Below are 17,684 nucleotides of genomic sequence, written 5' to 3' on the forward strand. Positions count from 1 at the left end.
CTATTCAATTCGAATCATATATGTTTTGTACTCCATAAGAAAATACATATATGGGAGCTATATCTATTCTTGGGTCAAATAAGTGGACTGTGCAAAATTTCATCTAAATTTAACATCAGCAGACGAACTTGCTTAAATCGACTCAGAAGGTGTTTCTATGCATATTCTCAAAATGAACCATGTACCTTATTGTTGTGAAGGGTATAAAAACAAACGAACGGGCGTTAAAGCTTCTAATTAATTTGGACTATCCGCATTGGGCAAAGAGGACGAGAATTGAGACAAACATCGTGGCTAATTCTTCAAAAGTGAAACCAATATTTTCAAAATGATGTTGTTGTAGAGACACATACGAATACACAAACATATCTTTTTGCAATTTTAAGAGCTCGAACAATGTGCGATTTAACATCGAAAGCAAAGTCAATAACAATATTAGTGAACGACATATTATGGCTCTTTCCGGTGATAGCTTTGCCATAATCTGTCTACAATATTTTGTCCGACAAACAGACCTTACAATTCCGAATAAACGAATGTATCAAGTTTTTTACTCTCTCTGAATCTAATACACTACTCGTAAAGTGTGTAATATTAAGTGTTCACCCGTGAACTCACTTTACATGACATTCTGATGATCTCATCAAACTACATTACTTTGGGAAAAATCTGTCATAACCTATAATACTTAATTGCATCCTATATCCCCTCTTTTTTCCTCTAGTCTATTTTCTCCTTGCAAGTACTCAGGATGAACACAATAGATCGAGGGTTTCCGAATGAAACTCCTGCTGCTAAATAATTGATGGCTGAATATGCTATAACCTAACATAACCTACCCTTCATATTATGGTATTGGGTATAATAAACACAAAGCGAATAATAAAGTCAAACAACGATATGTGGAAAAAAAGGGTGTGCGTACATGATAATATACAATAAATAAATATAATTTTTATAACACTCATTTTTTATTTGTTGTTAATAAATATAGTGGGTTTTATTTTGGTTTTTTTGTTTTATTATTTTTAGTTATAGCATTTTTGTCGTTTGACCTAACATGGCATTTAAAACTATTATTAATTACTAATAATAATTAATCACTTTTACATCTTGTTGGTTTTCAAGTACATATGTATGTATTACAATAATAAAATTGTTATTGTTCATAGGGTGTGAGAAAAAGAATTTAATATTAAAATTAGGAATACGTATTAGCATGGGAACATATTTTCTCTTCCTTCATTGTTGTTGTCTTTCATGAAATTAGTAATAAATTAATAATAAAAACAAGAAAAAAAAACGTTATGGATAATGTATAATATGGTTGTTATGGAAAAATGAGAATGCATCCAAAATAACGAATTGAAATTGATTGAAAAATATTTCAGTTATTATCTACAAAATGGATGGAAAACATAAATCGGCTGGAATATGTATAGCATGGGCATAGCTGAGATTTTGAATGCATATTTTTGATCTGTTCCCGTACTGGAAGAATCTACTAATTTTTAATATATTTTTTCGTTATTATATAGGAGAGAATTTGTATATTCTTGTAGCTTCGGGAACAGGCACGAAGTTTTTTGTTCTTCTTTTATTTAAATGTTATCAATGGACTTAGGAATACATTTAATAGATATTTTATACCACGCATTAAATCTCGCATCCGAGCATCAACGGGAGATTTTATCAACGAATCAATAATCACCGGTGAATTATCACGATCCTGACATTGTAAACATTCAATGGCTGCCAATTTTATATGCGCCACTGGTGAACCACCCAATAAATACTCTTCATAGATATGTGTCGATGGTGGTAAGGATATGACGCGACTATTCGTTAACGTACCATAAAAATGTACCCGATCACCTTCCACTAAACGTTTTGAGAAGTTACCGAACTTATGTTGAGCCTGCAACACAACTTCTTGTCGCCGTTTATCCAATATGCCAGCATACATATTTATACGTATTTCATATTCATATTGATTCCATTTCTGCAGTGAGCATTGTTGATCTAAATTACTTGTTTTTAGGATTTCTTCAAAATCGTTGCACAAACGATCTTGCGGTGCGTTGCATTTATTGATTGCCGACAAGCGATCACCATACCAACATGTTATCAGGCGTGCCAACCATGAAGGTAAATATTTGTTTATATACCAGGCTGGCTTATTTTTTACGCTGGCTATTTGTATTTGTGTAACATCACCCTCCCACGATACGGGCAGACCCTCTAGATGGGCACATTTCAATTGAGTTTTTATTTTATTATTATCCTTCCACCATGCCTGTGGTCCACAATGACTGTAGAATCGTTGCCAGGTTAAATATTCTGGTGGTGGCGGGGGCATATGCACCTCTTCCGTTGGTAGGGTAGTTATTACCGATTGATGATGTTTCAGATCCGGTATCAGAGGATTGAAACGTGACGTATCCTTAAAGCTGGATGTCATATAGGGGAATGTTAGAACACAGGCTGCAGTAATGCAAATTAGAACCTATTGAATGAATAAAAATAATTAAATAAAATTTAAATTATAGTAAAAACGATCTGAGCAACTAGATTTTGGGATTTGTAATTTTTTTTTGGAAAATGAAAGACCTTGAGGATTGTTAAAACCAATATTATAAAAATACCATACAATTTTTTGGAACCATTCATAATTTGCCCTAGTCTGTTATTCGCTAGGGAGAGTTCTCGCTTGTGAAAAAATGTTCACGTTTACATTCTCGCTTTATTCTGAATGAATAGGGAATAGCAAAAACTTCGAGATGAGGATTCGAATTTTCGAAAATGGTGGTTGAAAAAAGATTCGTGTTGCCATATTGTAGTTGTAATGTGTGTTGCCTCATTGTAATTTAATTTTGTAATATTTTTCAATATTTTATTTGTTGATTTTTTTAATTGTTAAATTTTATTGTTATTTAAACTTTATAACAATATAAATATGAAATATCAAGAATCCGCTGTAAAACTGCTTGTAATTAAAAGAAAATAAATAAAAATCTGAAAATATGGCAACGGCTTGTGAAACAGCTGTTTATTGTTTTGATGAAATTTGTGTGCAACAACTACAACAGATTACACAGTTGAGCATGCACCGTTATCAATAGGATTTGCAATGGCATTTTATATGTTATTTTTGAGTTACAAAAAGGCATACAACCATTTATAATATTCAAAATCGTCACAGAAGAAGTATTGTGTCATCACATTCTTCCACTCCCTGTAATCCAGAATAATAAAATTTTCCCCAAAGCGAATTTTTTCACTTTCGAACTTGATTCAGAATAAGAGGGAAGTGAAAAAATTCGACGCCAGTTCTGGTTCAGAATAACTTTAAAGGGAAGAGCGATAAAATCCACGTTGAATTGATGTCTCGAATAAGGCTGATAATAAATATAATATAATGACTAAGAACTCCGAAATCCAAATTCATAGTTTAAATTTTTGAGTTAAGGACTAATAATTTGTTTTTGTAAGTAGACATTCCGATGGCATAAGTATCACAAAAAACTGCTATCAAAGTTTTTTCGTTGCTGAGTCAAATTGATCCGATAATATCGGTGGAAATTGTAGAGATTGATTGTTTTTCTCTTGAGCCGCTTTATGCAATTTACAACCAGTGCGGAGCAGTATAGTCGGACGGGGCCGACCATACGATACCCTATACAACTGCCACGGTACTCTAACTTTCTGCGGATGTTTATTTCGAGCCTGGGCAATATTTCGTGATATCAACAGCACCTCTTCCTTACACTGACATATTTTCCGAATATTCCCAATATTCAGTACAGCACTGCTAATTACTTAACCACATTCCCTTGGACGTGAGTTGTGTTGTTATGTTGTGGCCTATAGATCGACTCGAAAAAAATAAGTTTACGGTCTACTTCATCCCAATATTCTTATCATACATACATACATCACTATAATTTGTATCAATTTAAAGGCCAACCACTCCTCTTGGATATACTATCAACTTCTCGGCTCTATGTCTTTCAGGAGTAAATATATATAGTATATATTTGACCCGCTATATATTGACCGATCTTTATCAAAACAGGCATACTTGTTCTTTGGCCCAATCCTCTTCTCCATTTAAAATTTTGAGATGTTTGGGCCATAATTGCGGCCTCTGTAGCAACCAGAAAAACCGACAAAAATTAAGTATTTGGTTCATTTCATCCCCTAAATATTAAACGGTATTTTCCAAAAACAATAGGGGACTTCATTGGCCAGAACCCACCCTACATGCAAAACTTCGTGAAGATTGGTTCATAACTGTGGCCTGTATCGTGTTTACAAATTATAATTGACAGACGGACGGACACACATGTCTAGATCGACTCAGCTAGTCGAGATATGACGATCGGTATACTTAAAGGTGGGTCTAGGACCAATATTTCGCGGTGTTACAAACTCTTGGGGCTACACAAAGCTATAATACCCTGACAACATAGTTGTGTAGGGTATAAAAATGTTTAATTCTCTGAACCCGGAAAGCCGAATTGAGGTCAATTCGGTTGGAAAATGAGGTGAAATCCACCCTCGCGACACATCCGTCAGAACTTTAGGTGTTATCGTCATGGTATCGAAGACGCCATTCACAGATATACTAGTGAAGCAACGTCCTCCTGCCATTTCGAACAGAATTAAGGTCAGAATGTAGTTATTGTTGTAGCAGCTTGTACTGCTGTGTATTTCTTCTTATTCTCCTTAATTTGGTTCTGCTTCTAACTCCAAGTTCAGGAAGGCTCCGACCTGTATCGGTTGAGTCCAAAGAGAAGATGAGGTTAGGTGAGTGGGTTTGGCTGGGAGCGTTGAATATATGTAGCGTGTCATGTGGTCCATTACCGCACGCCGGGCAGATATTATCGACCTCTCCATCAATTCGTGCCCAATATGAATTGAGGCGGCTACACCATACAGATCTTAGTTGTGTTGTGCTATTGCTGTAAAGAAGATTACCATTAGGTCGGACTTTCTTCTCCCCCTTGGTCTTCTTTGCCACAAGCGATACAGCCTTTTGAGAAGGTTGCAGCGAAGACTTGACAATAGGTCTGATTTTAGTCTACCTTGAATATGGGAGAACCGAAGACTGCTCTGTTTTAGCAACAAGGGTTTCTTCGCAGCTTATTACCTTTCCTCCGTTAATCTCATCCTCTTCACTGCCACAGGCGTTGAGGACACAATTCTTGACTTTGGTCCCGTGTTTCTGATTTTATGCAATACAGTAGGCGGCTTCCTTAGCCGTTGCCATTGCGTTAGAGATTCTGACAGATGTAGACGCATTGTGCGAAGTGGGAATTCGATCATCCAGAAGATTCCTAGAGGCATTGTGAGGGTTGTCTTCCTCGTACCTTTTCACGACCTTAAGGCTCTTCTTGACCCAAAAAATTCTTTTCTCGGGTCTTGTTGGACCAACTCTCAAATACCGAAGGAGTTGCAGATCGAAATATAATTTAACATGTGTTCATAACAGAGATGGAAGTTTCCAAAACACTTAACTTGTTTCTATTTATACCGCGCTTTTTGTGCTGGGCTAAGAACTTTCCAAACTGCACTTGTAATGACCAATGATCCAATATATCACATTTTCATTACCAAACATCCTAGGAGAAGTAAAATTTTTTATGCAAAATTTAAATACTGCGAACTCTATTGAAAGATTTCAACAGACGGTCATACATACATCGACATAGGATTTTATTGTGATCATGAATATACAGTGGTGGACACGTAATTAAAACATTTACTGTGGTAAACATTTTTTGATCAGCCCTCGATTCTTTTGAAGTATTTTTGAAATTTTTTTAATTCAGAACACTTCGATATATTGCACTTAAGAGATTTGGTGCGAAAAGTATTGCTGCAATTTTTCCATAAATAATAGTTTTTATAAAAAAACATCAACATTAATGTGGTCACATAATTAAAACATTGTGTACTTTTTTACTTAACTGCATTTTTATGAAAATGTCTTTAAAAAAAGCTCTTTAGTTTACTTAAATTATGTAAACTAAGCACCGATAAAATCATTTACAGGTAAAATTTTTTGAAAAAAATCTGTCAAAATTGCCAAAAAAATTTGTACAGTACACATACCATTCAGAAAATCACCCTTATTATAGAAAATAAAGGTCTAAATGCACCAGAAATTGCTAGAATTAGTAGAAAACAATAAATAATTCTTAAAATAAATAAATATTTAAAATAAAAACTCAAAAAAGGGGAATTAACCTAAAGGAAGGATTCAATTTCGATAGTCTTTATTGAAGAAGGCCGGAATATTTTTGCAGTACGTGATGTGTTTACTCGTAAATATAGGCATTGATCTCTGTTCGTTCTGTTGTGACTGATATATTTTTTGATCAAATATATTCTGTACTACTCGAACAATCGATTTGATATATTAAATGCCAATATCAATCGATATTTTCTCACATACTGCAAAAATATTAAGGCTTTCTTCAATGAAGGCTATCGAAATTGAATCCTTCCTTTAGGTTAATTCCCATTTTTTGAGTTTTTACTTTAAATATTTATTTATTTTAAGAATTTTATTGTTTTCTACTAACTCTAGAAATTTCTGGTGCATTTGGACCATTATTTTCTATAATAAGGGTGATTTTCTTAATGATAGGTGTACTGTACAATTTTTTGCAATTTTGATAGATTTAACAGTTTTTTTTTTCCAAAAAAAAAATTACCTGTAAATGATTTTATCGATGCTTAGTTTATATAATTTAAGTAAACTAAAGATCTTTTTTAAAAACATTTTCATAAAAATGCAGTAAAGTAAAAATAACACAATGTTTTAATTATGTGGCCACATCAATGTTGATGTTTTTCATAAAAACCGTTATTTATGGAAAAATTGCATGCAATATTTTCTATTTTCGCACAAAATCTCTTATGTGCTATATATCGAAGTGTTCTGAATTAAACATTTTTCAAAAATACTTCAAAAGAATCGATGGCTGATCAAAAAATGTTTACAACTGTAAATATTTTAATTACGTGGCCACCACTGTATATACTTAAGGGACTCCAGTAAATATTTCGAGGCGTTATGGTGGAGGTCATACAAATTAAGAAAGCAAGTTGATCCTAAAATCGATCGGAGCTTAGCTGTGTCAAAACATGGAAAAACCTTGAAAATGATCTCTTATGAGTAGACATATATATATATATACCAATTTTTAATACCAATCTAGGAAAATGCATTCCAATACTAGTAGGAATATTCCTATCTTAAGAACAACTTTTGGGGACCTTTTTTTCTTTTCTAATATCAAAAAATTCCATTCAACTCACCTGTAAAATAGTTACATATTTCTGCGTTGTACGATTTATGGCCAAAAAGCAGGAAAACAAAACAGCCAACAGCGAAACGATGACAGTGCTACCCAAACGTAAATTTGGATTGGTGAAACCCAACCATTCGACGACAACAAAGACAGGGATTAACAGCGACACCAAACCGAAAAGTGGTAAAAATAGCAGGACACCTGCCAAGCCAAGGGTAGCCCGTACCACACCAAACATTGTAGCACTTTGGGCACTCGTAATGCACAACTGCAACCAACTGAGAGTAACACAGTGCGGAATTAACGTCGTATATGTTCCATGCCAATTTGATCTTTTGGCTAAGTGTACCAGAAACACTGGTATCAACAAATAGAGAGCCGTTCGACAATTCAAACAAAACTCGATACCATTACCAATGACAAAGGAACAAAATGTTGGCACTTTTAGATCCAAGAAACGCCATCCCGTAGTAACAACATCGTCCATTTCATAGGGATATTTGGCCAAAACATTTACACCAAATGATATCAGAAATATCCAATCGGGAAATCGTTGTGTCGAATACATGAATGCCAACATCGAAAAGAACACAAAAATGCCAGCCACAATGGTCAGCTCGGAATGCGGTAACCATTCGGGTGGCAACAGGGGATATACCAAAAAGTTGCCTATGAATGCACAGAAGAAATATAAATATGGCTGCATATTGTTCCGCAGGAAACGATTTTCCGATATATCCGCTTCAATATTATGATCACCATAGGATAGAAACAGTCCCGACCATATGCGAAAATCAATAAAATCATGTTTGGTTTTCAGCATTTTACAGGTGGACCAAATCATTACGGACCAACAGAGGTAATAAAATCCCACCGGCAAGGCTGTTGTGAGATTATCCGTAGACACCAACCAGTAGACCACTAGCAGCACCGCCAGTCTAACACTTTGTGGTACACGTTTCGGGAAATCGGCCACAATGTTAATTAAACGATGATATAACAATGTAAAGAATACAATGGGATGGAATAATAAACGATGAAAGCAAGGTACATGGTCCAACGAGGAAGGATGAGGCACCGTTAAGGTCATTGCGTCATTAACAGCCGGCATTCGCCCTGCAGCATAATTCACCGCTGCCGAAACTAAGTTCTCCTCGGTGATGCGTTCGTTACCCGCCTGCTGTTCGGGTACATTCAAATGACTTCTACGCGCTTTTCGTTTGCGTTCTTTCGGTTGATGGCGTAAATTAATCGAACCATTACTGAGTGAGGGTCCCGAACCATCTTCAAGGGATTGTTGCTGCTGTTGGGGTAAGTGGTCCTCATCTTCGGATGTTGATGTTGAATCACCTGGATGTCTACGGGCTTTTTGCATTTTGTAGATTTCGCGCATTTTACGTTCCAGTTGTTTGGGTGTTATGTGTTTACCACCATTCGAAAGGCAGGCGAATAGTTCACGTGCTGCCTTTCGGGCAGCCCTTTCGCCCGGAGTCATGGAGAGCGATAAACGAACTTCATTTTCATTCTCCGCCGTTATTCCACAGCCTTCATCATAGCATTTTTGCAAAAGGTTTGCTGCTTCTTCATGGCCCTGTTGGGCAGCACATATAAGCCAATGGACGGCTTGTTGATTCGAAGCTTCTACATTGTCCTCTGTAAATTGAAATGACATTTTAAATTAAATTATTACCACACCTTTGATTTAAAAAAAAAAACGTACCCAAATTTTTCTCCAACAGCTGTTTGGCCAAGTCATACTGTACTTCGGAGCAGCCCTCTGATGCAATATGGTATTTTAAGTTATTCAATGATGTGCGATCTGTGTTGTTCGGGATACAAAAGAAAATTTTTTTTATCTGAATTTTACATTGCGAATGAAAACACTTTGGGCGTAACTTGGTCTTACCTTCCAGATTCCACTTTCGTCTGGCCGATGTCGAACCCATCGGTTGGTTTTTTGTCCAGGTTGCCATTTTTTATCCCTATTTGGTGTTGCATCAACATTTCAAAGCCTTTGGGCCTCTGAAATGTTCGCAGCAAATTTGTATTAATTTTGCGCGAATTTTACACCGAAAGCAAAATCGCCGATAAAGATCACGACTGAAACAGAAAATTCTCTGTTTAGAATGAGAGCACAAAGTGAACGATGCAAATGTTTAGAAAAAGTTAAAGCAAATGTGCGCAACAGCTGTTGCTAAAGAAGGGATCTATACATTCGACTACCGGCAAGAAAATATGGTTATTGGATAACTTTCAGTCAAGTGCGGTGGGATTAATATTTTATTTTTGATTCGTTTACACCACGTCCAAGAAGGTGTCCGTATTCGGACATTAGTTCTATGTGAGAAATCCATAAGAAAATATAGCTGTAGCGCTTAGGGCCCAGATTACGATTGTTGTGGAAATCCGTAGTTCCGGAGATATGGGACTCCAAAGTTCCGATTGGAGTCCGGAAATTTTACAAACGAGTAAGTCTCAATTTAGATTAGGCGAGTTTACTTGCGGCAAGTCTTTGTTTGTAGGAGAGAGGGGTAAGGGGAACAGAAGTGGAAAAAAATTGCTCGTACCGACAATTTTCTGGCAATTCGTTTTGTGTATTTTGTTTGTAGTGCCATTTCAGAAAAAATAATTCAATTCAGAAAATATATGTTTGCAACCGAATTGCCTTGTATAGACGCGTGAAGCAAGTTCAAAAGAGAACGATAAAAATGCCGCAAGTAAACTCGCGTAATATAAATCAGAACTAAAACACCAAACCGAAAGCTGTGGTGTAGGCACATCCTCCTGTAGAGATGAAAATGAAAACCTGGCGAAGAAGATATCCCAGAAACAATAACAGATGACGGTAGCAATTAATCGGCTGAAGAACAATAAAGCAGCGGATATTGATGGATTACCAGTAGAACTATTGAAGACTGGTAGTCAGATGCTGGTCAGGAGCATCCACCAGCTGATTAGTACAATTTGGCTAGAGGAATGCATGCCCAATGATTGGAACCTCAGCATCATGTGTCCCGTGCACAAAAAAAGGGGACAATACGATATGTGCCAAATATAGAGGAATAAGTCTCCTTCCCTTCGCATATAAAGTGCTATCCAGTGTACTGTGTGAACGACTGTATCCAATGGTCAATGACATTATCGGCCCATACCAATGCGTCTTCACACCTGTCAAGTCCATCGGAAAGGACCTCTCTCTAAGTAAAGTATGTAAGCATTCAAAACAATACACACACACACAACATATTTAGTTTGATTTCATAACCAAGCCACTTTGAGAAAAATTTTTAATCAGATGGTAGCTATACCCTACCTTGTAATAATTATACCATGTAGCTACCTATGATAAAAATTTAAAAACTGTCCTCAATCGGGCCCTAAACTAGACTTGTTCCATAACTTGAAGTCATGATTATCCCACATTGAACATTTTTCGAAATTTTTGCAACACCAAGAACTATATAAGGTCGGTCAGAAAGAGAAAAAATAGAAGGAATCTACAAATTTGTACTATTTTTTCGATATCAAAAAGGAACAATTTTTATCGTATTAAAAAATTTACAATTTTAAAAGTTCTGGAACAGATATTTTATTATGTTGCGTTTCAAATCTTGTAAATATGGCATTACAAAACCCCTTCCATGTAAATTGACGTTGTCGCCCGCAATGTATTCCTACGTTGACGCTTTTGTAATTTATAAACGTCGACTCTTTGACGCCGTTGTTGTGCTCAATTATCAGTCAAAAGAGGCGATGAAGAAGAAGAACGAAAGTTTTGCGCCACATTTTGCACATTGTCAAACATTTACTGGACGCCGGAATATTTTGTTTACTTGTTGTCCACCGTTAAATTTCCGTTTTTTATTAATAAAAATAATAAAAGTGTTATTTTATTGAATAAATTTACATAATATAAGAATAAAAGAAACAGCCCAACATGGATAAAGCATTACATCAGCAGTTATATTCCGGCATGTCACGACATTCATTGGGTGGTGCATCAGCAGCCGGCTTACGAGGAGCTGGAGCTGCTGGCAGAAAATCATTGGGTGGTTCGGTATTGGCATATGGCAGCGGTGGAGGTGGTTTGAAAAAGACAACAGCCAATGTAACAACTGGCATGGGACAGAGGTAATGTATGAATTTCCATATGTTGATGTGTTTCTATAGTTCCCTTTTTCTGCTTTTCAGCCGTTACAGTCTATCGGGTAGATCCAATCAATCTGTGTTGGGAATACGTTCCGATTTTAATTTGGTGGAGAGTTATGGCTTTCAATTGCCCGTTCTGGTAAATGAGGCACTGACCTTCAACGAGAAAAGTCAATCGGTGTCTGTACGATGTGCCGAAAATGGTTGGGCATGGGTTGTGCATGGTAGACGTCTTTTGGTATGGCAATATAAAGATATGCGCAATTCGGGCACCGGCAATTCTCCACCAAAAAGTGCTAAAGATTTAATGGCTCGTAACACACAAAGAAGGCCTGGTGCAATGGCACAGTGTCGTGAATTGACTTTGCCGCATTGCGATATTGGCCACAAAGCTTCGTTGGTTAGTGTATTTCTGAGTGAAGGCCAACAAATGGCTTCATGTGTTGCTGTCTCTCCCACGGGGGATGTCCGCTATTGGCCGTCTATAGCCCATGATGGTAGTTCAGTGGATTTGACAAATATTTTAGATGGCCAAGAGTTTGATTTTATGCTCACACTGCCACCACAACATATGCCAATGAGTTATTTATTGGTGACCACCACATGCAGTTTGGTTCTGTTGCAATTGCAGTTGCAGAATGGTCGTCATGTGTTGCAGCATAAAACTATAAGGCAGCCATCGGGCTTTTTGGGTGGTATTGGTAAAAAATTTGCATCGATAATTATTGGAATGAATAGTGGCAATGATAAGGAGAATGTAAGTAAATAAAAAAAAGAATTATAAAATCCAAACGTAAAATTCTAAACTAGTTTGGAGTTTAGGGGCTCATAACGTATTTTTCTGATCACGAAAATATATGACTTTCATGGGAGAAATCCATACTTCCCGAGATATGGACCTCGGAAGTGCCGAAATTCCTTTGCTCATAACTTCGTCTTTTATGTGCCGATAAAGGACGAGCTTTACCAGTGGTAAACAATTCAGAAAAATCGGAGATGGGACCCTAAACTCAACTTTAGTCGTACTTTTTATCACAACACATATCTTATTGATATGTTTTCAGAAATTTGTTGCTGTGGCATATGATCAAAAAGCTTGTGGCGATCGTGAAGCTGTCATTTCAGTACTTGCCGATCGTTGGATACAGCGCTGGCGCTTAAATCATTCGGGCAATAATGAACAATTACTATTCGAAGATGGAGAGATTATAAGGAAAATTCGTGATGAATTTTTGCAAAAGTTTTGGAATGTTAGAGGTAAGAAAGGATACTCGCAGAATTTTGAAACATAAATATTAATTATCCTTCCTATGAAGATAGTGCATATGTGGATTTACATCTATTGGATATGCGTATATATGAAAACAAGACCTACATATTGGCTGGGGCTATAAACACCCCGCACACACCTCAAATGTATTATGGCATAGGTAAGCTTGAAATATTTTTATTTTGATTTTTTTACTAAAAAAACTTTCGTATTTCTTTAGCCGTCCTAACAACCACCAATGAAGGCATGCATTTACAATCCTTTGTACCATTGAAATTATCTCAATTTTATAGTGTTTCCACTGAAAATGAATGCATGAGCTTACGTTTCATCATCTGCCGCACTCACATTTATATCTATAACGAAAAAGTCGTCTATCCCCTAAGTTTGGCAAACATACAAATGGGTGAAATTGATGCAGAAAAAATTGAATTTCATTTACAAGATGATCGTATTTTAAGTGCAGCAGTATGTGGCCAAATCCCCCTAATATTTAGTCGTACACATGGTTTGGTTTCAATAACACCGGGAGATTTCGATAGTGCTGAAATGATGGTTAATATGACATCTGGCAGTCCTGATTTATTTTCACCGATAGCAACTGCCGCCGCTGTTGGTGATACAAGTCTACGAGAACAAAGTGTCTTGTCGACATCGATGAGTAATGTTAATGAACAAAATTTATATATGTATGAATTGGATCCAGATTCTATATATTCGGAATTTAAAGATGATGTTAGTCAATTAAAGGCTGCATTTATATATCGTTTGAAACGTAACACGGCAATGTGTAATACAATTTTGAATGAATTGTTAAGAAATAATGTCGAACCAAATACGGCTGGAAAACTTTCTGAAGCGGCTCAGTTGGATAGGTAGGTTCATATTCATATAATTAATTTTATTATTAAAAATGTTATTTTATTTTTATTTTTCTTCGCAGAATGGTTATTACAATTGCCGAAGATTTGGCTGAAGACGTGCCCGCTTCTGATCCCCGCTGGGAACAATTGTTTGAAGAATCCACTGCCCATAAACATGCCTTGGGTAGTTCTTCTTCTTTGCAGATTATCACACAATTGAAGGAGAAAAATTTAGCTCTTCGACATTTTGTTGAATTTTTACATGCCACTGGTTTGTGGGATAAGGTGCGTATAGATTAAAAATTATGGACTGAAAAAACAAATCTAAAGATCTTAACGGCATTTTTTTGGTATAAGATAATAAGTTGACCCTTAAAGTAGGAAGACACAAACTCTACAACGAATAGTCCATTCTTTAACTTCGATATGAAAACCAAGTGATATTTAGAATACTCTGCCTATATTTTTAATATCATTGGAGAAGGAAATAAAACAAAGAACTGAACATCATTTTTTTAAATATGAGACCATAAATTGACCCTTAAAGTAGACATGTTAAAACTCAAACAACGAACAGGTCACTCTTTGACCTTTTAGAAGACACCAAGTGATTTTTAGAAGACACTGCCTCTACAAGTTTGTGGCGAAATTACATCCGGAACACTTTATCGGGAATATCCGCCAATACACCTACACTTGATTCTGATATTAAAATAAAATTTCTTCGGAACCTCATGATCGTTGGAGATCACCCTTTTACTAACTCTTTTCGATTTGTTTCGATTTCAGCTCAGCGCCATACCTAGTGCCGGTGGTAGTGTTCTGAAACCAACATGTTTTGTTATATCGGACATTAATGAACGTATTATAGCAGCAATTGCCTTAAGGAGTATACAAAATAAGTAAGTAAATCTATCATAGTCTCAGAATATTTCTTAAATAAAGTAACATTCTATACATATTTTCCAGATATAACAAACTCATCGATGAAGCCATTAATCTACTTGTACAACGTTGGCAAGAACGTCCACAGGGCAATTTAACAGCTCAAGATTTGTTTTATGTACGCATTTGTAAATTTCAAGAAATTCTACAGGCATTTTGTGATTTAGCTGATGGTCGTATCGATACACAACATCAAACCTCATCGTTGGCCTCATTCATACACGACATCAATGTTGTCGTCTTGCACATAGTTAGTGAAGTTATGAATTTCCGTGAGCAAAATGCCACCGTCTATTCATTGCCAGCTGATAAAATGGATACCTATGAATATTTACCATGGACAGCAATGTCGGGTAATATTGGTATGCGTGATGCTCTATCACATCTCATTGATGTGTCTGTGAAATACGGGGCACATGGTACAAGTGATCCGGACTTGAGACAACGTTTATATCAACAAATATTGGAATTAATTGATATTGTACTGGATGGACGTAAACAATATTTGGATAGTGTACGTGACACTGAGAAATTTAATGTCCTACAACAGCAATTTGAATCACAACGAAGGGCATTGATATCCATATTGCGTAAGTAGATGTAGTCATAATTTTCATGGTTCAGTGACCTGTCAAAAGCCAACCAAACAATGTTAAGGTTTCTGTTTACATTAATAATTTGTTTCGTTCTCTATTTAGTTGATGACCAACAATATGAAGCTGTTGCCAAATTAGCCGAGAAATACTTAGATTTCCAATCCTTGGTAATATTGTGTGATGTAACCAATAATCAAGAACGTTTAGATGCCTATATTAAAAAATATGAAGAATATGATTTTTCACAATTTGCCATTAACTGGCATTTACGTCAGAATCGCCAGGGTGAAGTATTTGAACGTTTCAAGGGTAATCAAGCAGCCTTGTCGCAATTTATGCGTGATCATCCCACATTGGGTTGGATACAACTTGTATTTAATGGTGATTTTGAAAGAGCCTCTAAGACCCTGTTTCAATTGGCCCAAACTGAGACGGAATTTGTGCAACGGAAGAAGGTATTGTATATTTAGATTTGCATTTAAATATATTTTAATTTTAATCTTTGTGTTTAGTCGATGCTGTCTCTGGCAAAATTGGCTGCATTTGCCGCTGCTGATTCTGATGTTAGCCTACAATTGGAAACCATAAATGCCGAATTGAATATTGTCGACTATCAGGAACAGTTAAGTGATCATTTGTTGCAGGCATTCGGTTATGAGGTGGAAAATCAAAAAGTTCTTCGCATTGAAGAAATTATCAATGTAAGTATTCTCTATAAAAACATCAGAAATTAATCGAAAGTTCCTTAAAAAATAGTTTATTAAATAATGCAGACCTGCTTCGTCAACAAAATCCAGAATACAAATATGTAATGTAACTATAACCTATTTAAAGAACGGGGCATATGCTTATGCTAGGCCTACCTTCGGCAAACCAACAGCATTGCTAGTCTGAGGATTCTAGTCTATGACTCTGCTTTCTGAGTAAACAAATTCTTCGGAAATTTCTTTAAAACTTGGACGGCTCTGGCCTCTCTGGTGAAAAATATTCTTCTGAAATCTCTACAAAAATTTACACCTGATATTCTGGTGAAAATATTCTCCAGAAATCTCTTCAAAAACCCCACGCCTATGGCCTGGTGAAAAATATTTTTCAGAAATATCTTCAATAATGTACACCTAATCCATGGCCTCTCTTGTGAAAAATATTTTTTAGAAATCACTTCAATACATGCACATCTGTGACTTCTGGTGAAAAATATTCTTCAGAAAAAGTCAACGCCCTCTGGCTTTTTTGGTGTAGTTAAAAATATTCAGAAATCTCTATGGCCTCTTTCGGGAAAAATTTTTTCAGAAAAAAATCATTGCCTATGGCCTTTTTGGTCTGGTGAAAAATATTTTTCAGAAAAAAATCAATACTTATGGCCTTTTTGATCTGGTGAAAATATTCTTCTATGCCATTTGTTCGTCTGAAAAAAAGATATTATTCAGACAACATGTCTATGGCTTTTCTGGTGTCAGAAAAAATATTCTTCAGAAAAAATTCACTTCTTTCTGGTCTCAGAAAAATTATTCTTCTGAAAAAAACTAGAAAAAATACACCCCTATTACCATTCTGGTCTGAGAAAAATATCCACGCCTATGGTCTTTCTGGTCAAGAAAAATATCCACGCCTATGGTATTTCTGGTCTGAGAAAAATATCCACGCCTATGGCCTTTCTGGTCTGAGTCCTTGAAAAAATATTCTTTAAAAATACACGCCCATTGGAATGCTAGTCCTTGAACAAATATTCTTTAAAAATCCAGTCCTATTGGAATGCTAGTCCTTAAAAAAATATTCTTTAAAAATCCACACCTATTGGAATGCTAGTCCATGAAAAAATATTCCTAAAAAATCCATGCCTATTGGAGTGCTAGTCCTTGAAAAAATATTCTTTTAAAATCCACGCCTATTGGTCTGCTATTCCTTGAAAAAATATTCTTTTAAAATCCACGCCTATTAGACTGTTAGTCCTTGAAAAAATATTCTTTAAAAATCCACGCCTATGGCCTTGCTAGTCTAGGAAAAATATTATTTAAAAAATCTACGCCTATGGTCTCTTCTTTAAAAAATCATTTGACCCATTTTTTATTTCTTCCAGCTTTTTATTGCCGATGAACATGATGCTGCCACTGAATTCGATTTTCGCAAAGCCTTGGAACTGCTCAATTATCTGGAAGATCCATTTGAGGCGAGGCATAAAATTTGGTGTTCGGCAATATTGCGAGACAATTGGACCCAATACGATACAAATACAGCAATTGATTATATACAGAATCTAATGTTTTTCAAATTGATTGAATTGTGTCATTTGATGGGTAAGTTCAATGATTAGTTGTCAATATATTCTCCACCATTAACATATTTTCAATTTTCAGATGGTGATTTCGAAACTTTCCTCCCGCCCATGGAAGAATTCTTGAATAGCAGTGATTTAGAGGAGTTGGTCAATAACAAATCGTTTCAATATCTTTTGAAGCTCACATATGAATATGTCAATGATACGTTTAAGAATAAAAAAGCAGATGATATGATGGAAATGTAATAAGAACCCATACAC

The 17,684-nt window shown here is 35.9% G+C and overlaps 2 protein-coding genes across 2 annotated transcripts; one reads left to right on the plus strand and one right to left on the minus strand.

Annotated features, from left to right (window-relative positions):
• Nucleotides 1-1,597: 1,597 nt before the first annotated feature.
• On the minus strand, nt 1,598-9,295 carry LOC133323413 (wolframin). Its single transcript, XM_061532341.1, has 4 exons — nt 9,229-9,295; nt 9,043-9,141; nt 7,330-8,975; nt 1,598-2,506 (listed from the first exon to the last, which is right to left on the minus strand). Exons 1-4 carry the CDS (start codon nt 9,293-9,295, stop codon nt 1,598-1,600), a joined length of 2,721 nt encoding a protein of 906 aa, XP_061388325.1.
• A 2,222-nt stretch (nt 9,296-11,517) lies between these two features.
• LOC133323407 (nuclear pore complex protein Nup133) lies at nt 11,518-17,669 on the plus strand. The gene is made up of 11 exons (XM_061532336.1): nt 11,518-12,228; nt 12,536-12,728; nt 12,788-12,901; nt 12,962-13,616; nt 13,685-13,889; nt 14,394-14,506; nt 14,574-15,139; nt 15,248-15,600; nt 15,658-15,846; nt 17,226-17,442; nt 17,503-17,669. Exons 1-11 carry the CDS (start codon nt 11,728-11,730, stop codon nt 17,667-17,669), a joined length of 3,273 nt encoding a protein of 1,090 aa, XP_061388320.1. The 5' UTR covers nt 11,518-11,727.
• Nucleotides 17,670-17,684: the final 15 nt, after the last annotated feature.

This window comes from Musca vetustissima, unplaced genomic scaffold (genome assembly GCF_032173495.1).
Source record: "Musca vetustissima isolate MV318-11 ecotype Yass unplaced genomic scaffold, APGP_CSIRO_Mvet_v1 utg60940, whole genome shotgun sequence".
Classification (NCBI taxonomy): Eukaryota; Metazoa; Arthropoda; class Insecta; order Diptera; family Muscidae; genus Musca; species Musca vetustissima.